The sequence below is a fragment of the Bacillus rossius genome, chromosome 1 (genome assembly GCF_032445375.1).
Source record: "Bacillus rossius redtenbacheri isolate Brsri chromosome 1, Brsri_v3, whole genome shotgun sequence".
In the NCBI taxonomy this organism is placed as follows: Eukaryota; Metazoa; Arthropoda; class Insecta; order Phasmatodea; family Bacillidae; genus Bacillus; species Bacillus rossius.
In genome coordinates, this window is record NC_086330.1 from 227,339,403 (window position 1) to 227,364,910 (window position 25,508).

Genomic DNA, 25,508 nt, shown 5'->3' on the forward strand with positions numbered 1-25,508 from the left:
ATTTACTTAAAAAAAGACAAATATCGCAGAGGCTCAGTTACATTAAAGGAGCACATGACCTTAGGAAAATTCACAATATACTAAAGTGCAGATATATTCAACTACAAGTGATTTAAACCGACTCAAAAATGATTGCATACAATGATTACAACAATGCATTAACTACCCAGGGTTAAAACTTTACCTAATTTCAAAATTGGTGTTTTTAGCATTCAAACCATGCAAAATTTAGTGAAAGCAAAACACAAGCTGTGTTATAACAAGCAAAATTAAGGCAAGACCCGGTAGTACAAAATTATGCAATACGAAATACAAACGACAAAATTATACTAAAGCCAGACAAAATTAGGGTGTTCCAGGCTGAAAGGGGAATTTTATCGAACTTTTAAGAACAATAAAGTACTCTATATGGTATTTCCACTAAGAACCCCAATATAAATCACAATTCACTTAGATGCTGCAATGGCTTACCTCAGAACAAGACAGAGGCTAGGGTCTCCGGCTCTATTTATGTGCACCATACACACAAGTCATACCTGCACATATCCTACCCCTACACCTGTGAGGGGAGAAAGTCATTAAGGGAGAGGACACATACAAACTAGAGAATTGTGTGGGAAGAGGTGAAACTCAAAGAGAAAACCGAGGATGAAGCCGGATGTCTTCCGATCTTCAGTCTTTGTAACCCTGCGCAACTTCCCTCCCTTGAGCTTTCTCTTAGCAGGATGCCATGATGCAGCCTGTTCAGGGTAAACAAAATATACACGAAGGATAAGAAGGCAGCAAATAAACAATCACAAAGTTTCAGTTTACAGGAGACATGGACTGTACTGGCACACCAACTGCTCGTGCAGATAGCCAGGAGACGGACGATCACAACATCAACACACCACAACCAGCACCAAAAGTGTCTGTAATCATCGGGAGTACGTGCGCAGCACCTCCACAAAATCACTCCGGTGCAGCAACATGCCTCGAATCAAGATATTGAGGGCGGTTGGTCAGCAGGCATACTACTTAACTCGTTCATCAGTGGGAGTTCAGACTCAGATAGACAGCGGCTCACCGCCAACTCAAGCACTGCATGAGTGCTCAGTGGTGGAGGCCACCAGTGAGGGTCTGCAGCGAGATGATAGGTGGCTCGCTCAAAGGTCCGCGGCAGCCTGGTCAGAACTCAGGGACGGCTCCAACAAAATCAGCATAATAAAGAAAAGAGTGGTGCTGGAGCCGGTCCGTATTACATACCTGCAGCACCAACGGTGGAGGTTTCCAACGGCCAACAGGAACATCACCTATTGAATCCGCTGACGGATCATGCCCATGCTGCTGACAGAGGCAGTTCACGAGTTGGGAGAGATATCTGAGACAGAACACCAACAGCAAGGCAGCCGACGAGGCATCAGAGCATAATGAGTAGGAGGGACAGCTAAGGGCGGGTGCGCCTGATGCAGGAACTCCCTCGGTGGCAGGTCATTGGCAGTGGTGGAGCGCATCGGGTCGTAAATGTTGGGAGCACAAAGAACACGAACATGTTGAACACTACCCTGGGTGAACAACAAATAAGCAATTCATAAATAACTGTTACATGTAGGGGAGACTGGGTATGGTTGTGCCAAATTTCATTTTATCGCCCATACTTTCGTAAGTATTCCAGTTAGCTGGAAGCAAGGTGTGTTTTATAGTGAAATGAACATTTGTCTACGTATAAATACTACAATTTTGTCTATAGGCGCAAAGGTTAACTTATAGGAGCCATTTGAAGAAAAAATGTCACAATCGTCCCCACCCCAAGGACAGTTGTGATAGTGCCTGGGGTCGAAAGTGACAGGTTCAAAAATACACATAAATGGTCTTTTATTAACTTTATTGCAGGTAATAAATGTCATCATTTTGTGATGAAATACATCGGTAACAAAGAAACAATTGCATCACTCATAAATAACAAGGCTCTATAGCATCTTTAATTATTAACAGTCTTGATATTAATCAGCCAATAGATAACTAAAATTCTAATTAGCTGTATAACAGCTTAAATAAACAAAATCAATAAAATCTAAGGAAGTTCTTACTTCTAAAAAAGAAACCTACTGAGATTTAGTCAGACACTTCATAGTTATGACAAATGTAATGGCGACTACCATCTGTGCACTAAAAGTGGGACCAGAGCATACATTTTCCTTGGCATTTGATCCATCTAAGAGTAAAAAAAAAAATTGTTTACTTATATCACAACTGTACCCAGAAAATATGGCACAACCGTCCCCATTGCATTCATTCGCAAAAAAAAAAAAAACATCTGCCATGACTACACCGGATAACCTACGTTCAAAGTAATCACTAATTACGAGAAAAAACACTCATCACTCTATCTGTATTAATAAAACAACAATCACACAAAGAATTCGAACAAAAAAACTTACTTTTCATTGTAAAATAGTAATGTGGTACTTTGCAAGCCGCTGCGTCGCGCCGGCTGACGCAATACTGTGGAACACGTGCGGACAGGCACGCCGCCCCTCTCTTCCCTTGCACCCCCCTCCCCCCCCCCCGTATTCCTTATAGTATCGCCAATACGACGACTTTCACGACCGCACCCTGGCACAATCGTACCCAGTCTACCCTATTATTCACGAAACACACTCAGTTATGGGATGTTTACATTTTTAACCTATCCTTATGCTCACGACTTTAGAAAAAACAATGTAATCAGTCCATGAAACACAGATATGACAAAGAGGCCAGAAAAGTGTGGAATTAATTTTAAATTTGTATTTCAACTAAACTTGGCAACTTTTTTTACAAAGAACTAAATTGCCTGTGGCTTACTCGTGCTGCAATCGGAAAGCATTGTAATAAACAATTCCTTTGAAAAATAACTTGTGGTTGGACTGTGTATATGGTAAGAATAGCCAATCGAGAACAAAGTGAAGAAGTGTGCTTTCAAGACATCGGCAGCTGTAATTTACAGTTCTAACGTTGTGAAGCAGTCTGTTAAAAATAGTGTCCAGAAACTCTGTCAAGAAGAGGAAGAATATGTCAGTAAGGGAGGAAGGATCTATCGTAATTTTTTATTTTTGACCTTACCAGTTTATAACCAAGGACTTAAGTGCATGTTTATAATAATATTTTATTAAAATTTGATTAATTATTTTTAAAAAAAATTAAAATTATTTTCAAATGTTTATCATAATAATTAGGGATTTCCAAGATGGTGGCCGTAACGGAAATTGTAACGGTGATGTCATAATTTAAAATGGCGGAAAACAAGATGGTGAATCCAAGATGGCCGCCAAGGTCAAGGTCTTCCAAGATGGCCACCGTGACATCACAATCCAAGATGGCGGTCGGCACCTCAGCACCTCACCCAGAACCCAGTCCCCGGACATACATTACATACTACTTGCTTTTTAAAATAGACAAATTTTCATGGAATAGGGAATTATGGATAATTCTGAAATTAATACAAGATATTGTGTTGGGTATCGCTTTTTTTTTCCACGTGCATTGGAATTAATTGATTGTAAGCGAAGAAAATTGGGATTTTTGTTTAATGATAATATCAGGATTAAGCTAGGGAAATATAAAATGATCTGAACATTATGTGAAGGCATTGAAGGAGTTAATGAAAATCTAAGGGATTAGTAAAAATCTGAGTTAGCAAATCTGCGGGATTTAAGAAATTATTTCCTCCTTTGTAGATACGATTACCTTTAAAGTAGGAAAATGTAATACAATGCCTTTATCATCTAGAATTAACAGACACTAAATCATTTAAGTGTGTGCCTTATCGATGCACCTCTCTGAAGTTGAAAGCATGTAGATTGTAGGGGGAAAAATACAAAAATTATAGAAGTACATTAGGGTAGGGTGGGGCTATTTGAGTACCCTAACATTAAAATCAAAAATTTTACATCTTAAATCGATTTTAAAAATTTATTTTTGTTAAACATTGTAATTGCACTTATTGAATTACATGTATCTCAGTTATAGAAGTCGTATCTATCAAAATGCATACTACAGAAATAAAAGTCAAACCCATTGTAAAATATGTCAATAAAAGAATATGTGGGGCTATTTGGGTTTCGCAAGGGGCTATTTGAGTCGTTAAAATTATATTTAATTCTGGAGTAAATGAGCTGTTAAATAACATAAATTGTGCTTCGAAGTTATGTGCAAGTCCCTTTAGGCAACATTTCGCGTACAAATGTTTCCTAATAAATAAAATGTCCACTAAGACCATGTTTAAAAAGTAAACAGAAACACGAGTTTCCATAGGCATTAAATGCATTTCCCACAAACAAACATTTTCTGACCGACAGCTCCAACACAAACTTCATGATACCAGCGAGCACATTGCTGACAAGCTATCCAGTCATCTTTCTTCAGCGATTCCAAGGAGTTATAACGTAGGCTACAAAAACTACACGGTGTGTTATCAGTTCCTTCGCAGTGCATTGATACTTCGTTTGGATCATCCTCAGAAGATGAATTTGTAGATATTTCACGTAAATCTTCAGCTGGACAGTGAACACTTCTTGCACTGGAATTTTTCTTTAGTTTCTTGCATGGTTGTCCTTTCAATAGTTTTATTTGCCTCTTTGCTCTACAGTCATAAATATTATCTTTTCATGTCAAAAGTCGAGATTTTTGTTTTCTGCTTCCTTGTTTTTTGTTACTATTTGTTTTAACTGGCGTTGAGAGAATCTGTGAAAAATCTGGAGACTTTGAAGACAACTGCTTCGTGGTTAAAGTTGCAGTAGATATCTCGGAGGAATCACGATCTTTTTGCGTAGAAGCAGATTCTCCAGAAAGTGGAGTCGATGGAATAGAGCTTTCCAGCCCAGGTGGTTCTTGCTGTGTGTAGAATAGTGTCGATGGTAAAAATTTCTCTTCAGGGACTGTTTCAGGATTGTATGGATGTATTCCTGTACATTTTAAACCTTTTTCTGCAAGAACTGGCGTTGCAGTTTTGATCCAGGCCTTTTTGAACAGTTCCCCAAAATTGATCTTGCTGAGTTTTCCACCTGGTTGGCTATGGATATACTGCGTGGCTTCAGCATGATAGTATGTTTTGAGAGTCTTAAACACAGTTCTGTCCATGGGTTGAAGCACATGAGTTGTGTGTGGGAGCAGACAAAGAAGTTCAATGTCATTTTGTTCACAAAACTCCAAGCATTCGAGGGAGCTGTGAGAAGAATGTCTATCCAGCACGAGAAGACATTTTCCGGGAACCCTAAAAACATTAAAATATTTTAACCAAAAGAGAAATATTTCCTCGTTTATGTACCCAGACTCTGACATTTTAACTACCGTTCCTGATGGCATGTGCTCGTTATACTCTTGCTTCCGCTCTCACGCTTAAACGGTACTCCAAGACAGCTTTGGATGCTAAATTAAGCTGCTCACTTGTCCACTTTAAATATGCACGAGTCCTTTTGTAAGTGCGAACCATCTGAAAAAAAAGTGAGATAAAATTACATAATATGGTGTGCAACAAAACTTTTTCATATAAATGTAATGTAATATAATAAATATTAGCAAAAACCATCTTTGCATTTAATAAATATATCCTTGGTATCACAACAATCACTTTTGTGTTGACCCAAATAGCCCCATTGTTGACTCAAATAGCCCCAGAAAAACTACTCAAATAGCCCCAATTACTTTAAATCACAAAATTAGCAAAGTATTCAATTAATTAAAAATAATTCTTGCTGTGAATATACTAAGAGACTCACAAATGCTTCTTCTTTAGTTTGACATATAACACTTACGATAAAGTTTCATGTTACACTTGGATATCACTATTTCCCCGGGTATTAAAGTTAGAGTTTAATATTTCAAGACAGTGAGATGATTACCTTGCGCCGTTCGCCGCCCGTCCGTACACAAAATATCACATAACATCCGCACACAACATGTCCGTCTGCTCAGCACAACCTTCTTCTCGCTTCTGAAGTCCAGTCCGTGCCGATGATGCGCGGAGTTATTGCGCAGTAGCCGAAAGTCTTATTTCGACTCAAATAGCCCCACGACCCAAATAGCCCCACCCTACCCTACTACCAAATCAAACTCTCTTTTGTCCTCACCAGCCTTTTTAGAGGAAAAGAAAGTAATCTGGGTAATTTAGATTACATAGTTTATGACCATCGATTACTGAATGAGAGCATTAAATTGGAAACATTTACATTACCAAAAATTGAGGTTATTTTTCAGTATTTGGAGGAAGTTATATATTTTACCGTATTGAAATTAAAAGCGGCGTTTCACCAAAATTTCAACGATCATAAATGTCAGCAATATTTTGGATTTTTTTTATCTCCTTGGGACAGTATGAATATTTATTTGGGGACAAATGTCTTACCCGAATTTTGAGCTAGTTATTAGAGGATGTTCAATTTAAATTCACAACAATTATTATTTTGGATGAAATTTTTATATATTACAATAGTTTGCAAGAACATCTGGAATATGTGAGGCTAGTGTTGTCTAAATTACAGGAAGCAGGTTTGAAATTAAACCATAATAAAGTTTGTTGGGTGAAAACTTTTAGGTTTTTGGACAGAAATGAAAAGTAGGATATGCATTCTGAGAAAATAGCACTGTAATTTTCCTGATACCTAAGAATTTTAAGGGTGTAATGTGATTCCTTGGTACTTTGAAATATTTAATTAACTTTATTCCAGAATAAAGGAGTAAAGACTTCAATATTTTTTAAAAAATTGCAGTTCAATAAGATGCGAGTAGCCTAGCATTAGGAGCCATGCTGTTGCAGGAGGGAGAAAGTGGCGTAAAATCTAATATGTATGCTAGTCGAATTCTTACTAAAATGAACAAAAGTAGAGTGTATATAAAAAGAAGTATCGCCGTGTATTTTTTCAGTCGAGATATTTGAAATGTTTATAAAATATGATTCCTTTGAATCAGGCGTAGACTTGGGTGTTTTCCCACCCATGACAACTTGGAAGACTAGGCAGGTGGATCACGAGACTTGCTTGATTTTAATTCGACATTAATATTTAAAAGAAATGGATAATGGAAGTGGAAGATGCCCTTACGAGAATGTTTGATTCCTAGGAGTTACATAAAAAATATAAAAGTAAATTAATGGAAGGGCCAGAAGTTAGTATATATGAGCAGGAAGATGGAGACTTAGAAAAAGAGTAATGCAATCGGTTAGGGAATAATCCTGAAGTTTTTTTTGCGATATGAAGGAACGGCAGCAAAAATATATGGAAATACAAAATATTTTGAAAAAAAAAAATGTAGGCTACCTCCAGCAAAAAGGTAATTTGAATAAAAATGATGTGTTATATTTAGTTAAATATAGTAAAACGAGAATATTTATACCACTGTTAGTAAGGCACTTGATTTTAAAATATTACCATGACTCAGTTTTGGGAGTAATGGAAGGAGCTCGTGAGGGAATTGATAAGACATATAAAAATATGGTTGTCTGTAAAGTCGGTTTACGGACGATAGTTTAACGTGACAACGCCATGACAAAACATTGATGAAATGATTGATCCAGAAGAAAATGAAATATCATATTTGGCCTGAGACTGAGCCGTAATAGGTTTTTGCAACCAAACCATTTAGGCATTAAAAAATATTATATTCTTTGAGGAAGACATTTTTTTTTTAAATTTTTCTATATTTTGTATGATAAAATCTACCTCTGCACACTTTTATGAATAAAATTGAATCATTTTTATTGAATTATCACTATTTTGTATGGATACAAAGGAGTGAAATTAAATGTACAATTTAATTAATAAATTTACTTTTATTTGCATTCATTAATTCAAATTTATTTATTACTTTTGAAGTGTCGTGCGCACCGTATTTATTTTTACAAGTACAAAAAAAAATTTCAACCACCGGGATTTGATCCGTTAACCTTTCGATTGGTAGTTAGCGTCACTAACCGTACAGCCACGAGACCACTTTGAAAACAATTGTTAGAGATGTTATAGATTACAAATATTCCACGCACGATATTTGTTTGAATTTCTTTTAACTAGTATATCTCTGTTGGACTCGAAATATTTACACGCTCGTGGGCTCATAACTATAATACGGTGTGTGATTTAGTTGATCAAATAATAACTCATGACAAATTATTACCAATGTCAAACTAAAGTGTGAAATGTATCATACCAGCAATAAATATTTAGTTGCACAGCTAAAACAATACTCATACAACACTGTTTAAATAAACTGATTTACACTAGCAAGTAAAATAATACGTACTTGTAAGAACGCCATTTCCTTGCAAATATACTCCCGTGGCGCGGTGCACAATAATATAGAGCTGTAGCAAACCGTATGTATTCGTTACTGAGTAACGGGTGCGCCGTCTATATACAAGTAACGAAACGTTACACACGGCTGCATTTCGTTACTCGCATTTTTCGTATGTTTCACGCATGCGCGCGCATATTCGATGATTTGGAAATTCGTCGTCCAAGTTTTATACTGTTTATGTGTGTAGACAAAGTTTGAGATTGGAACAGAAACAACGTAAGAAAGTATTTTTTACAAATTAGAAATATGTACCTATGTTTTTGTTTTTTATTATCGCGAATTTTCACGTTTTTTTTATTTTCTTAAAAGAGATAATATAATAAAGCCGCTCTAATGAGAATTAATTGTTTCTTGGTTAACAAAAACTGTTAATTATCAAATATTGTTAATTGTATATATTCCATTTATTATTATTTACGCGACGTCATACTGTACGCGTACGCAATACGACTCGATTCGTAGCATGTTATGCGGTATCAGAAGTAACGAGTAACGATACGATAGTAACGAGTACTGATTGTTATAGTAACGAATACATACGGGTACGCTTTTGTTCGTTACTTTTACACCTCTACAATAATAACCTCGAACCCCGGCTGACGGTTGACGGTTGACGGTTTACGGATCAAATCCCGGCGGCTGAATTTTTTTTTGTACTTGTAAAAATAAATACGGTGCGCACGACACTTCAAAAGTAATAAATATATTTGAATTAATGAATGCAAATAAAAGTAAATTTATTAATTAAATTGTACATTTAATTTCACTCCTTCTTTGTATCCATACAAAATAGTGATAATTCAATAAAAATGATTCAATTGTATTAATAAAAGTATGCAGAGGTAGATTTTATCATACAAAATATAGAACAATTTCAAAAAAAATTCTTCCTCAAAGAATATAATATTTTTAATGCCTAAATGGTTTTGTTGCAAAAACCTTTTACGGCTCAGTCTCAGGCCAAATATGATATTTCCTTTTCTTCTGGATCAATCATTTCATCAATGTTTTGTTATGGCGTTGTCACGTTAAACTATCGTCCGTAAACCGACTTTACAGACAACCAATTTTTTTTTTTTGCTACCACTAGTCTCCGGTAAATGGGAAAATAATTGGACTCTAACTGCCGACAAGTTAGAAAAGGCCAGAAGAAAGGCAAGTGTTCAGTATAATAAGGGAAGAAGATATAGGTAATTAGTTTGTGATAGGGAATTAAGTGGTATGAAGACAATTTAATTTGAATCAAAAAGTAAACTTTAATAGTGCTAAACTAGAAAATGCATTCACTGGGCCATTAAAGATTACATTTTTAGGCCTGCAATGGTGATATTAAAATATTATAAAAATTCTTTTAAGACTAGAAAAATACATTTTAATCATTTGAAGAAATTTTGTAAAAAGGTAGTCATTAAGGATACAAATAAGTATGTTACGAAGTGTTACTGAAGCTTAAATGTATTTTTTTTTAAGCTTGCTGGTAGACCTTATTTTTGTTTGTCTATTCAGTATTGGTTTGGCTAGGTTAAGTTTAGTTATAATTTTTCGGTTGAAATTTGATTTCTTCAGAAATGTTGAAAGTTTATAGATCTTTTAAATGTTGGTGCTATTTTAGTGATAACTTTTGAGGACTTTGTGAGATTTTATACTTTGCTTTGCGATGTTTTTTACACTTGTTGTGTTGTTATTTTGCTTGTTAATGTGTTAAGATTTATGTCAGGAATAGCAGCAAGACAAATTATTCAGCATTTAAATTTTTTTTTAAAGTGGGAGAGTGTAACAAGATTCTGGTAACTTTCTCCATAGGCTGGTAGTACTGTTTGAGTTTGTTAATTTTGTTTCTGTGTTAATTACTTTGGATACTATAAAATGTTCAGTTTACGATTTTAAAAGTAATTTAGTTTATTTTTATTGTTATTATTTTATTTTAAGTAATATTTTTTAGTAATTATGTAGGTAGTGAATTATTTAATGAAAGACAATATAAAAATGAAATATTGTTTACTAGTGGTTTTAATACCATGCTTGTCGAAGATGGACTTCGGTTTTTTTCGGACTGGGAGCCGAAGACAGAGTGAGCGAACAAGCGAACGAAGGCGTGTGTGCGGTTGGTGCCGTGACTGGCAGAGAACGAGGACTGACTTGTTGACCAGCGATGCGTGCGGACTTGTGAGCTGCGGTCCGAGGTGAAGGCCGTTTGCTTTGAACTACGAGGTGCGCCTGGACCATAGAATTCGTCGGCTAGACATCAGGGCCAAAATATAAAGGAAGGTTTTCAAATAAAAAATATTGATTAAGCCTACGTAGGCAGAGTTAATTAAGTTTCCAAATTTAATGAAAAAACTGTGATAGACAGACTTTGGTTTTATACTTTGCCTAGTAATAAATTTTAAGTTACGTGCACAGTTTGTAATTCGTTTTATGCAGTGCATGAATTTCCAGATAGTTTTTAATTTTAAATTTTATAAATACACGAAACACAAATAAACATTACACAATAATTTGTGTGAGCTATGAGGGTTCTTACGTCCTGGTATCCAAAGCAGACAGTACACACGAGACTTGAAACAATTCTTAGCATGTTTAATGCAAACATGAAGAATATACATGAGTAGAATAGAAAACTATTTCCTGCGTCAGGCTGCAGGCTGTGGTGACGGAAGCCGACAGCCATCATGGATTGTGACAACTGAAAATCTTAAGATGTTCGGCTGCATCTCCTGTGATGCATCGGTTTCCTCCTTATTTTTCCCCTCTTCCCCCACAACATGCTCGATTGTATGTGCCATCTCTTTTCACTTTGCGCAAAGGTAGTTTCGCCTAGAAGAACAGTATGTTTCCTGCTTCCTTCAGTCCCTCGAGAATGAACAGTATCTCGTTGGTATGTGAAGCATCCACATAAGCTTGGGAACCTATCAGCAACTTCAAGAGTTTCACAAGTTCATTTGGGTTGCTGAAAAAAAAATTTTTTTCCTGCATCGTAAAGCCAATTTTTCTATTAATCCAATGCATGTATCCATTACAATGTTTGGAAACAAACATTTTAAAGTATCATTACACTTATAAAGTGTACCGGTAGACTCCATTAATGATTTCTATTGCTTTAATGTATGGACCGAATATATTTGAGGCTATCTCGAAAAAAGGAGTTCATATAAACCTGGAGCAGCATGAACTACATTTTCGTCCACACAAATATTAATAAAATACATACCTCCCATACTTATACAATTTTTAAATTTATTTTGACTAGAGCTTGGAGCTGAACAATGTTAAGTAGAACTCAGCTTCTTCTTAAAGATTCTTCAGATGCAGCCCGCACACCACGATGATTACTCGACAGTGCACTTAGGTTGCGCACGGTGAACGACGACTGAAAATCGGAAGATGATCGTCTTCATCTCCTGTGATGCATTGGTTTCCTCCTTATTATTTCCCTCTTCCCCTACAACATGATTGATTGTATGCGCCCTCTCTTTTCACCGCATCCTTGCCTTTCAGGTGCAAGGGTAGCGTATGTGCATGTGTGACTTATGTATGTGGCACCCATACATAGCTATGAGACCCTAGCCCCTTTTTTGTTCTGTGTCAGCCATGGCAGCACCTAGGTGACTTGTGGTTTGTGTTGGGGTTTGTGGAAGACGAACAATGAAGAGTGACACCTCCTTGACCTCCAGAGCTCAACGTCAAAGTTGACCAATTCCCCAAACTTACACACCCTAAGCGTGTTCCAAAAATATACTCTGGAATTCGCAACAGATGGGCTAAACATTCCCATCCTGTTGAGGTATGTGAGAACACAATTCTATTTCAAAAATAAACCAAGCCGAGATTACAAACACATTTTTTTGAGAGGCAATTTGCCTTCAATACTGAGAATTAATAAACTTATGATTTTACGTTTTTCCAGAAATTTTTTTCTGATCTTTGTTATTATACTTCTCATAGTCATGACAACAATCCTTAAAACAAAATTATCTTTAAAATATAGTCAGGAAATCTATAATCTGCCCTTAATGGTTGCAAACCATTTAAAATCATATATTTCTCAGACAATACTAAAGTAATCACGCCAGAAGTCTATAAGATATTTGTAACAAATGCACGTACTAAAAGCTACATCCATTTAACTGTACAAAGCTAATAATTAGTGGTACATAAATTTACACTTACCAATTCATTACATATTATCTAAAAACTACAATCACAAAAAAAATTACTATAAACAGTTCAATAATGAATAACATAACATTCCTTAATACGTTAATGCGTATTTAAAAGTTCAATAGACCTCTTCCATATTGAATGAAAATCGTGTTTTCCTACTCGCTTGCCACTTTGTTTTACCGTTCACAAGAATCCCATTCAAATATATGCAAAAATATGTAAGTTGAATAGAAAAGTATTTCCTGCGCCAGTTTGCAGGCTGTGGAGCCGGGATCCGATCGCTATTCTGGATTGTGACGTCACAACGAGCATCTTGGATGACCTAGTCCTTCAAAATTACTCAAAATTCAAAATTTCGAACTTGAAATACCTCAAAAAACTTTTGCCTTAGAAAGAACCCCAATTCCTTAACAATGAATTAAGAGTCCATAAGCCGCTGATATCAGTACCTTGACCTTGTCCATAAAATTAAAATATTTTAATTTTCTACCAATAAATTCCGAAGAAATTCCAAAATATTTTTTTAAAAAATTGTTTATTTTAAATGTTTAGTTACTTAATCGATTTCAGTCCTTGGTTAGATTCTCGGCGAGAGTAAACATGTTATTTATTAATAATAAACTAAAAAAAAATCTTAGTAAAATTTAAAATGTAATGAAAATTTCTTTCGTCACACCCACCGTCGTTATTTTTGACCTAACCGCTACAATTTTCGTTACGGATGCAATCTTGAAAATCCATCTTTTTTGCTAAATATTCGAAAAAAATTTTTATTTAATAAAAACTTAAATCAATGTTTTTTAAATAAATAATTATTTAAAAAAAAAACAACACTGTTTTACATTTCGTTACGGTTGCCATTTGGATTACAGGAAACAATAAACGTATCGTTAAGCCCGCTATATTGCACGTGTATACCATTGTTGCAGTTTGGTCATAGCCGCCATCTTGAATTATGATATAGCCATTGCAAATTTCGTTGCGGTCGCCATGTTGAAAATCCAAAATCATTATCAAATTTAATGGGAAATGATTTCAAATTTATAAACTTAAATTAATCACATTTTATTAAAATATTATTTAAAAAACGCACTTACTTCACGGAGTCCGCGGTTCGAACCCGGAGAGAGCAAAAATAATAAAATAAAAAAGATGACGGATCCTTCCTCCACTAAAGCCGTCGGCAGACTGACCTCCCAAAAATAATTCCGTGGGAAATATTTCGTCAGCCAGTATGAAATCAAGGCAGCCATCAGTGGCGAGGCGTGAGGTTTACATGAGGGGAAGCAATAACTCCGTTCACACCAAAACATGATGAGGTTGGGGGGGGGGGGGGGGGGCGTCTGGGGGCCCTCCGCCGGGAAAATATGGATTTCAAGGTACAAAATGGTGCTATTTAAGTAGTTTTCTTAACTGAACATTGACTATTCCACAGGTAGAAAAATTGACCTTTTTTTTAAATACATTATTTTTGAAAAATATTGATTGACCTACATTATTCTGATAGTAAAATACCTACTCTACATTACTTATATACTAAGTGGGAGTGTAGTATCATCGTACGCCCACAAATCCCCCACGCACTGCCAGCCAACAGCCCGCGGGAGAGATGCGCGCGCCCCGAGAGACGACCGCCGACTGAAACGCGACATCGCCACCTGCCGTGCCGAACTGTACCGGACATAGCCGAAGCAGTCGGCGGAAGAATTCCACCGTCTGCTTCGGCCATGTTCGCTCCAGTTCGGCAAGAAAGCGTTACCTTCGTAGCTTCTACCACGTATTTTTCCAGCCAATCCCCTCCCTGAACCTTTGTACCATGCCACCCCCCTTCCGAAAGGAAACTACTGCGGCAGCCTTCCTGCTGAAAGCGATCCTACCAGCGCTTCTAAACCTAGCAACGCTTCTAAAACAGCATGTTTTTGTGTCAACGAGTTCTTTTTTTATAGCGCACAGCGCACAGTATTGGGTCCCAAGAAGATAGTGTAAAAAATACATACACCGAACTGCACGAGCCAAAGTAAAATACTATTCTGAATAAAATATTTATTTAAAAAATACAATGTCTGGAAACTGCCTGGGCAAGCACTGCTTGCCTTGCTTGCCCTGACGAGACGCCACTGGCAGCCATCTTGTTTTTGTCTGGTGGAAGTGGACATTTGGGATCCGAGATATTGTTTTCATCTGCTAGAGTACGGTACCGCTATATTAGTTCAATTTTTACCCTCTAGAGTGCAGGAAATTTTTTATTGACAAGGCTTCCGCCATATTGAATTATATTCGCCATCTTGGAAATTCGTAATAAAAACTTTGAAATTTGGAAAAAATCTAAAAATAATAAAATATATCGATCATTAATTTACTGATCCTGGGCAATAGTTATTTTTTTCAGGTAAAAATATTATTTAATAAAACATTGTGACAATTCCTAAAATAAGCTTTAATTATTCTACTACCAGCCTCCAGTAAGTCTATATGACCTCCATCTTGAAAATGTGTATTTAGTGACCTAGATTTTTGGAAAATAATGATAAAATTTATCAAACATTATGCAACGAATATACTTAATGATGCGATAGTTTTTCATCTTTGGTTTGATTCTCGGCCAGTGATAAGGATAACTAATGCTTAAAATAAATTTTTAATTCATTTACTGTTACATTTTACTGTGTTTATTAATCATTCACTCTACGAAAAACAACTCTAAACAATTAACATATCCGACGAATTAAATTTGTTGTCGCGCTGCCTAACACGGAAGTCTTATTTTTTCGATGAATGGAATACATTACAACCAGTTCATGTACAATGCTATACGTATTAGCCAAGTGACTTCAAACCACATGACCAGGTCATGTAAAATGTCAGAATTATAGGCCAGACATTTCTGAACCACAAGACCTCCTTCGTCGATAACTAATATACTTAGCACATTTCAAGCAGTCAAGACATAGGCTTCGAAATTTCAGACCTAAATTATCAATAAAATCATTACCAAGGAATATTACCAAGGAATATTTTTTATGCTTAGTAAAGGACTAAGAAGCTTTGATAAATGTTTTATCAAGACCAAGGGGTTTTGAACCAGTAAATATTCCGTGCTACTACAGATTCCACTAGGCACATTTAACGAAACGACACGCATTTAAAACAAGTAAACAAAACTCAATACACACAGCACATACACTTAACACACAGTACACACAGTATAAGCTAACTATTTACACAAAGGACACAGAGAACACACACAGCATATGCAACGAACATGAAATAGACCCCTGGGCATGTATTTGACACAAAGAAAGCACATTTGGACAACAATTCTAAGTGGTGTAATACGATCTCATCACAGGCATGTGATCTCGCCAATATACGGTAGGCTCCAACTTTTCCAATGCACCAACAGCTCCAACAGCTCTTAGTGCTCCAATTGCTCCAAAGCTCCAACAATTGAATAGCTAAAAAGCTCAATTTGCTCCAAGAGCTCCAATGATCCAAATGCTTCAATTGACCAAAAGCTCAAAATGCTTCAATGCTCCAAATGCTCCAATTGCTGCAACATATACAACTTCTCCAATTACTCCATGAGATGCAATGCTCCAATCGCTCCAAGTGCTCCAACAGCTCAAAGTGCTATTTTGCTCAAATTTGCATCAATGCTTCAATTGCTTCCAATTATCCAAAGCTCCAAATATTTTTTTTTTGTTTCCTCGGTGTCCTTCTGGTTATTCCTGTGGTTTCTACACATGCTGTTGGTCATTCATGACGAATCTTCTGTTGGTTTTTCTCCATGTGCTGCTGGTTATTCCTGCCGAGACTTCTGTTGGTTTACTTATTGTGTTTCTGGTTATTTCTGAGAAAACAATTCCTGCATGTAATTATTTTCGTGTTGAGACAAGTGATTTTATTCAAAGTTTTGCTTCCTTAGTGATTTCCTGTTATCATATCATCACTTAACACTAATTGTTTCAGGTGGAATGCAAAACAAAACCAAATAATTGTTACTCAGTCAAATAATAAGCCTTAAGACGTCTGAAAACCACTACCATCCAAAACAAACTTCGTTCGCCTTGATGACTAGCGAAGCCTTCCTTCTCTTGCCACCGTGAGTAAGCATTCCGCATAAATAAATAAATAATATTTACCCCAACACAACACGAGATGCAATATGTTGGCGGGAATAGGAACTACTTGCAGCTAGTTTCTTGCATGAGATAATATAACTATCTCTGAAGAATTGATTCAAAGACAGTTGGAGCCATGTATCCTCGAAGTCTCGCAGTATCGTAGCTTTGTAGTTTCGTAACCACATAGCCTTGTGTTTTGGTATCTTCGTAGTCTTGTAGCCTCGCAGTCTCGTAACCTTGTAGTCTTGTAGCTTCGTAGTCTCGTAGTCACATAATAATGTTGCCTCGTAGCCTCGTATACCTGTAGTTACATACCTAAGTATCTTTGTAATCTTATAACCTAACGTCACTGGAGCAGTTGGAACCATAGACTATTTGAGCCGAAGACAGATGAAGCACTTGCAGCCTCGTAGACTTGTAGCTTCGTAGCCAAGTAGTCTTGTGGCCACGTAGACAAATGACGTTGGAGCATTTCAGGTCTACCGTAGATTGGAGATCGTATCCTACTGATGAAAAGTTATACTACTGAGTATAACGTTCGTTTTAAGGTACGTTCTTTAAGTTAAATGTGCGTAGATAAGATTGTAGTATTATGTCCAACTGATAGGACAGAGTTATTCTGATGAGATCGTATTTTACCAATAAGAATTTTTGTCCGAATGTGCGTCCTTTCCGTTAAAAAATGTTCTTTCATTTTTTACTGTGCTTTCAAATGTGCATCCAAATGCGCTTCCTTTTTTTAAATACGTTTCTGATCAAGTTCGATAAAAAATTGCAATTGTAATCAGTTTGAGCCCAATGTAAATGGAGCAGTTGGAGCACTTAGAGCAATTGGAACACTTGGAGCAATTGTAGCATGGGGAGCTTTTGAAGAAATTGTAGCATTTATAGCTTTGTAGCACTTGTAGCTTTTGGCCAATTGGACCAATTGGGGCTGTGTGCCAATTGGAGCAATTGGAGCATTCGAGCTTTTAGAGCAAATGGAGATATGGAGCTCTTGAAGAACTTATCTGTTGGCTAATTGGAGCACTTGGAACAATTCGAGCAGTTAGAGTTGTAGAGTAATTGGAGAACTTGGATCTGTTGAAGCAATTCGAGCAGTGAGAGCTGTTGCATCAATGGGAGCATTTGGAGATTTGGTGCACTTGAGGCTTTTGGCCAATTTAAGAAATTGGAGCTATTGATCACTTGAAGCTGTTGGCCAATTGGAAATAATTTCGCACGAGTGTGGACATAGCTATAAGTGTTAAACATCCCTTTTAAATCCTTAGAAAGCCTTCTGAAACAGTTATATATAAACATGTAATGCTTACTTCCAATATTGGGTGATAATAATTGTACTTATTTTATCAAGGAAGTAAAACATCAAAAAATTACTTAACATGATGTAAAGTAAATTTGATATGTACATAGTTTCAATTAAGTAAAAATCAAAAGTTCTAGATAATTTAAAAGCATTGATGGCAGAAATCAGCGAGAGGTCTGAATCATAGTCGGCCAAAAACTGCTTTCCATACAAACTACGTTAGCAGCACAGAATTGATGTACTTCAGCCATCTATTACAGATTCCAGATATTGTTCTCTGAGAAGCGTTTGATACTGTGCATAACTCATTGGCTACACTACATTTCATGCAACAAAGTTACAATGCTTCTTTTTCGGTAATGCAAAAAGATGCTATTTATTTGGCTAAACAACTGGAAATCGACTTCACAAAGCTACGGTGCATTGCAAGGCAAATTCAGGAAATATTTACATTCCATTGTTGGATGCTGTCATAAATAACGTTACATGATAAATTACAATGCTAAGAATTGTGTCTCTTTTTATTATTGCCACTTAAAAAGTGAATAAAGGGTTAGGGCACTTATTCATTTTAACAGTTTTCTTATTTAAGTTGGTGTCCGAGGTCAAGTTTAACTATTGTTTCTGTTTTGGATTGTAAAAGGTGCATTTTGAGATGTCACCTAGCCACCTCGCCAGGGTGATATGATGAGTTATGGTTCTGGGCTCCCGGACATGACATCGCCATGTGGCTGCAAGGTGGTAAGCAGAGGCACAGACAAAAATACCCCAGGGTGTAAGCCACCCAGAATGCTATACTACTGAAGATGCAATTAAAGAGGAGTTCGGCGAGATGCAGTTTTATTACTAGAGGATCACTCATACCTATGCTGCTTTATATTAGTTAGTGGCATATCCCAGTCATAGAGCAGTACTTGTTACGGCATATGTTAAGTCATAATCTATGCAGAAGTTACGTAACTTGGCTTGATAGTGTTTTGACCCATGCCCTCGCTACATGCTGATGCAACAAAGTAATTAAAACAACGAATGTTTTGCATGGTATGGCGTGTGGAATGTTATTGTCTACATGTTAGGTGACCAATGATTACATAAAGAGGCACGCTCGTACATCTAAAACCTTATGCTCAAAATACTGAATATACATACTATGGGTGTAATCTACACAACGTAACCACATGTTACTTAAACCCTGAAATAAAACAATGAATATAACACATGGGAGCCATAAGATATTAAGTACATTTGACCATGCAGGTCGAACAAAGAAAGGTGACCCACAAGTCGGTGGGTATGAATTGATAACACGTCGATACACTAATCGCCTAACCAGCGGCCCTAAGCAGGTGAAACTGAGCAAAGTCTTGCGAAAAGTAATTAACAGTGAAGTTTGGGCTGCGGCCTGTGACCGGACAAACACATTTTCTAATACAAAGGAAACTTCCATTTGGGCACAAATAAATATGTTAAATGGCTGGTACAAATGATGAGGGCCGTCACAGTGTGATACGCGTCTAGCCCCTTTGGTCAGAAATGGCGAACTAAGGGTGACCCCAAATGGCCTCAGCTACTAAGGGTCCCTTCCCGCAAAAAGACATGCGCAACTGTGTAGTAGGTGAAGCAATTACTTAGAGCTGAGTCACATCATTTTAAAAACTATAAATAATTATTCATTGAATTTAAATAAAAAAAAACTTTGTTAAATAATAGTACATAATAATTAATAAAATATATTTTAAACAAAAAGGAGCTCTAGCGATTGTCGTACAGACGACAATCGATCCGTCGGTGGCAACATTTGTTCGCCACGTAGCACAACGTTGCACTCGCCCGACACTGAATGTGTTCGTCGCACACGCACACACTAGATGAGGCGACGACCGGCAATAATGGCCTGTGCGGGCAGAAGGAGCACCAACTGCTGTCATCAGAGGTCAAAGTGGAAAAATAAGAGTAAATAAGTTAACCCATTACTGGAAAATGTCTTTAATGTGATTACTCTTGGAATGTTAATTTATATCCAAAAAATTTAAGCCTTCTTGATATCTTTATCACTTTGTCTGTAAGTGTAACGAGTGTGTAGTTATATTTCAGCAGTCCTCAACCTGTAAAATCATGACAACGAACACTAATGTGAGAAGAAAGAAATGCCCTTTGTCTGTCATTTGTCCACCATGTTATAAAAGTTATATAATTATTATATAAAAGTTATAGAATATTTTTATATCTAATAATTGGGTTATTTGCAGGTAATTTTTAGTTTACTATTATGTATGTTTAACAGAACATTAACATGAAAGTTATTTCCTGAAGTATACAAAGTATAGTATTTGTGTGATGGTGTCTATAGGTGTTATAGTGCATTCCAATTTCACCCACAAGGCACCAGTAAACACAAACGTAACACTAGGTGAGAGATTGACAAGCAAAATCAATATGAAAATTTCAGTGTTAATAGACATGTGAAAACTTGTACCAGCAAAAAGCTAGCAAGGTAACCTCCAGGGGGGAGAGCTTCGACTGGACAACGTTGATGTGTTGCAGGGAGGGATCGGCGAGGTCTCCTCGGCAACCTCATTGGCGATGCTGGGAAAGTGCTTGACCCACTTGGCCTACTGCGCCCTCACTCGTCCGCCAGCTCCAGCAGCGACAGCTTCAGCCTGGGCGGCAACCTGGGCTTCCTGGGGCTGTCCGGCGGCCTGGCGCACTCCTCGTCCGGCGCCCAGTCCGGCGCCGCGGGCGGCTACACATCATCCAATGCCAACTCGGGCTCCTCCAGCTACTCCGGAGGAGGCGGATCAGGAGCTGCATCCTCGGCGCACTCCAGCGCCACCAGTCAGGCGGCGCAATACGGCAACCGCGAAGGCGCCGGTTACAACCAGCCTGGCGGGTACTCGGGATCTCAGAGCAACGCCAATGCCCAAAGCTCAGCTGCGGGATACAGTGGAGGCTATGCTCCAGTTTACGAGGATACATATATACCTCAGCCGCCTCCACAACCTCCTCCGCCCCCACCACCACGCCCTGCTTACAAACCACCACCACCACCACCACCCCCACCACCCCCACCACAGTATAGCCCAGTTTATGCACCACAACCACCTCCCCCTCGGCACCACCACATGCCTCCACCAACACACCACAAGCATGGACACCACCATCACAAGCACCACCAAGGGAACTATCAGCAGTGTTATGGCGGAGGATATGGTCAAGATAATGGAGATCGTCATAGTTCGGATTGTGTCTCTCCCCAAGGCCGTCCACAAGGTGGGTTGATGTCTAATAGTGCTAGCAATGCTGCCAGTTCAAGTCATGCTGCTAGTAATACTGGCAGCACTGGAGGAGAAATGGTCAAAGGAGGATATCCAGGAGGTGAATATGGACAAGGAGTGGCTTTGGCACTGCAAGGAGGATTCAGCAGTAGCAGCAGCAACTCTGCAAGTCTGAGCCAAGCAAGTAATAGTGCAAGCGGTAGTTACGGCCAAGGAGGGAGACCAGGGGGTGAATATGTACAGTCAGTGGCACCTGTGCAAGATACATCACCACAGGGAGGCTACACAGGCAGTAACAGTAACTCTGCTAGTTCAAGTCAGGCAGGTAGTAGTGCTGGTAATGCTGGTGGTAGCTACAGCCAAGGAGGACAACCAGGGGGTGGATATGTACAGTCAGTTGGGCCTGTGCAAGCAACAGCACCACAGTCAGGCTACACAGGCAGTAGTAGTAACTCTGCAAGTTCAAGTCAGGCAGGTAGTATTGTTGGTAATTCTGGTGGTAGCTACAGCCAAGGAGGACAACCAGGGGGTGGATATGTACAGTATGTGGCGCCTGTGATACCGAAAGTACCACAAGGAGGGTATACAGGCAGTAGTAGTAACGCTGCTAGTTCAAGTCAGGCTGGTAGTAGTACTGGTTACACTGGTGGAAGCTATGGTCAAGGAGGACGACCAGGAGGAAGTTATGTACAGTCAGTGGCACCTGTGCAACCAACAGTACCAAAGGGAGGCTATACAGGCAGTAGTAGTAACTCTGCTAGTTTAAGTCAGGCAAGTAGTAGTGCTGGTAATGCTGGTGGTAGCTACAGCCAAGGAGGACGACCAGGGGGTGGATATGTACAGTCAGTTGCACCTGTGCAAGCAACAGCACCACAGGGAGGCTACACAGGCAGTAGTAGTAACTCTGCTAGTTCAAGTCAGGCAGGTAGTAGTGCTGGTAACACTGGTGGAAGCTACAGCCCAGGAGGTCGACCAGTTGGTGGATATATACAGTCAGTTGCACCTGTCCAACTAACAGTACCACAGGGAGGTTACACAGGCAGTAACAGTAACTCTGCTAGTTCAAGTCAGGCAGGTAGTAGTGCTGGTAATGCTGGTGGTAGCTACAGCCAAGGAGGAAAACCAGGGGGTGGATATGTACTGTCAGTTGCGCCTGTGCAAGCAACAGCACCACAGGCAGGCTATACAAGCAGTAATAGTAACTCTGCAAGTTCAAGTCAGGCAGGTAGTATTGTTGGTAACACTGTTGGAAGCTACAGCCCAGGAGGTCGACCAGGGGGAGGATATGTACAGTCAGTTGCACCTGTGCGACCAACAGCATCACAGGGGGGATACAGAGGTAGTAGTAGTAACTCTGCTAGTTTAAGTCAGGCAGGTAGTAGTGCTGGTAACACTGGTGGAAGCTACGGCCCAGGAGGTCGACCAGGGGGAGGATATGTACAGTCAGTTGCACCTGTGCGACCAACAGTACCACAGGGAGGGTATACAGGCAGTAGTAGTAACTCTGCTAGTTCAAGTCAGGCAGGTAGCAGTACTGGTTACACTGGTGGAAGCTATGGTCAAGGAGGACGACCAGGGGGAAGTAATGTACAGTCAGTGGCACCTGTGCAACCAACAGTACCAAAGGGAGGCTACACAGGCAGTAGTAGTAACTCTGCTAGTTTAAGTCAGGCAAGTAGTAGTGCTGGTAATGCTGGTGGTAGCTACAGTCAAGGAGGACGACCAGGGGGTGGATATGTACAGTCAGTTGCACCTGTTCAACCAGCAGGACCACAGGGTGGTTATGCAGGTAGTAACAGTAACTCTGCTAGTTCAAGTCTGGCAGGTAGTAGTGCTGGTAATGCTGGTGGTAGCTACAGCCAAGGAGGACGACCAGGGGGTGGATATGTACAGTCAGTTGCACCTGTTAAACCAGCAGGACCACAGGGTGGCTATGCAGGTAGTAACAGTAACTCTGTTAGTTCAAGTCTGGCAGGTAGTAGTGCTGGTAATGCTGGTGGTAGCTACAGCCAAGGAGGACGACCAGGGGGTGGATATGTACAGTCAGTTGCACCTGTTCAACCAGTAGGACCACAGGGTGGCTATGCAGGTAGTAACAGTAACTCTGCTAGTTCAAGTCAGGCAAGTAGTAGTGCTGGTAATGCTGGTGGTAGCTACAGCCAAGGAGGACGACCAGGGGGTGGATATGTACAGTCAGTTGCACCTGTTCAACCAGCAGCACCACAGAGTGGCTATGCAGGTAGTAACAGTAACTCTGCTAGTTCAAGTCAGGCAAGTAGTAGTGCTGGTAATTCTGGTGGAAGCTACGGACAAGGAGGGCAACCAGGAGTGGGATATCTACAATCAGGAGCCCCACAATCAGGTTACGCAGGCAGTGTTAGCAACTCCGCAAGTTCAGCTCAAGCTGGTAGCGCTGCTATCAACACTGGAGGAGTTAATGCCCAACGAGGAAATCCGGGTTTTATCCAAGCTAGACCTCAAAGTGTGTACAATAGTGGTGGCAGTTACACCCAAAAGGATGATTCAGGAAGTGCTGTAGTGCATGGAGGGCAACAAGGTGGATATGGTACAAGTGACCTCAACTCTGCTAGTTTTAGTCAGACTGGTAACAATATACACAATACTGGTAGCAGTCCTGGCTACACCCAAGGAGGAAGTTCTGGGGGTGGCTTAGTGCAAGTTGGACCACCAGTTGGTTTCGGTGGAAGTAACAGTAACTCTGCAAGTACGAGCCAGACGAGTAGCAGTGCTGGTAGTAATGTAGGCGGCAATGGCAATAGTCTTGTGCAAGGAAGTGGAGGATACCAGCCACAGGGTGGCAGTAACTCTGCCAGCTCTAGCCAGGTAGTAAGTGCATCTGATAGTAGTTTAGGCTACAATCATGGTAGTGACAACTGGAGAGACAACCTCGCTATCCAGGAAGAGTATGGGGCACCTATCCAGCCAGCAGCCAACTCGAAGAGTGAATCCTCTTCCTCATCTGGTTCGCAAGCTGCAGGAAGTGGTTCGTCAAGTAAATCCCAGAGTTATTCCGCATCATCGTCTGGAGCAGGAAGCTCCAGCCAATCCAGCAGTAGCTCCTCGTCTTCTGCTTCTGGTGGAGGATTATCTGGCTCAAGCAGTCAGTCTGGGAGCCGATCTACAGTCGGAAGAAGATCGCCTGAGGCATCTGGCCAAACGAATAGCCAATCATCTTCTTCTAGCCAGTCCAGTTCTTATGCAGGAAGTGACGCGATTTACTTTGGCGATTAAGTAGTATTAACTGTGATTTAAGTTGACAGACTATTTAAGAAAATTATTAAAATCTATTGCCTGTATACCACCAGCTGATGGTTTGGTATTCATAAATTGTAAGAAGAAAACAGTGCGAATTGGATTAATTTGGTTTTGTATTAATTTAAGTTAGGCGAAAGTCGATGCCTGTTTGCTAAATGAAAATAATATGCCAAATAAATTTTTTGTAACTTTTAATTCAATTCCTTATGTTGGAGGTGATTTTTTTTTTGAGTGAAATATTTTAAAAATATTTTAGGCCTAAAGGGAGAAAATGTGGTTAGTTATACCAAATATGACACACAAGATTATTAATCCAGGAAACAGCAATGCTAAACATTAAGTTATTTGTCGTATCCAAAGATATAAAGAAATAAAGATATAAATTAATATTCATTTACAAATAAAACATGTTTAATTTGCTGATATAGTCTACAAATCACGTTTTATGGGAGTTGGATTGTTCAGAGTAGATTAAGAGATTTGCTTTACAAGCTGGCGCCAAACGATATTAATTTGAAGAACTTCACAAATATACTTTTATTTTACACTTTCTAAATTGTTTTTTACTGTGTGTGTTAAGTTTTAATATTAAAAAAGCACCATATTTGCACAATGTTTAAAATTAATATTAAAGTTAAAATGTTGAAAAGTTTTGGGGCCACTTCTATATATATTATGTTATTTCCCATAGCATTGAGAACACCATTCGTAGAACTTGCCGACATGCTGTCTGTATATGTTTACTTTCTGTTTTGTATGCCAGTATGTCACACATTCCTTGTTAGAATTAATAATAATATGAATGTTTAATTTCCAGTATTCATAAAAGTAGTGACAGCCAACTGCTAGCCCACGATATCGTTTAGTACGGGCCGTGTAACGAATATTTCACCAAACTGCTATTGTTGGGTAAACTGTCATAGTGTATCACTATAGTAAGATATCAGCAAACACTGTTTTGATGCCATTTTATTCTTACATATATATATTGAAAAATATTATCCCTATTTTGGAAGTGTAGGTATTTATTGTTTCATGGTTATTCTTCTTAGATTT

General features: G+C 38.8%; 1 protein-coding gene across 1 annotated transcript in view; it reads left to right on the forward strand.

Annotated features, from left to right (window-relative positions):
- Positions 1-24,647, forward strand: part of LOC134527339 (uncharacterized transmembrane protein DDB_G0289901-like) — a 97,222-nt gene extending 72,575 nt beyond the window's left edge. Inside the window, exon 2 of the mRNA XM_063359929.1 lies at positions 20,446-24,647. Within this exon, the coding sequence (XP_063215999.1) occupies positions 20,446-24,428 (3,983 nt within the window). The 3' untranslated portion in view covers positions 24,429-24,647. The remainder of the gene's footprint in view (positions 1-20,445) is intronic.
- The last annotated feature ends 861 nt before the right edge of the window (positions 24,648-25,508 follow it).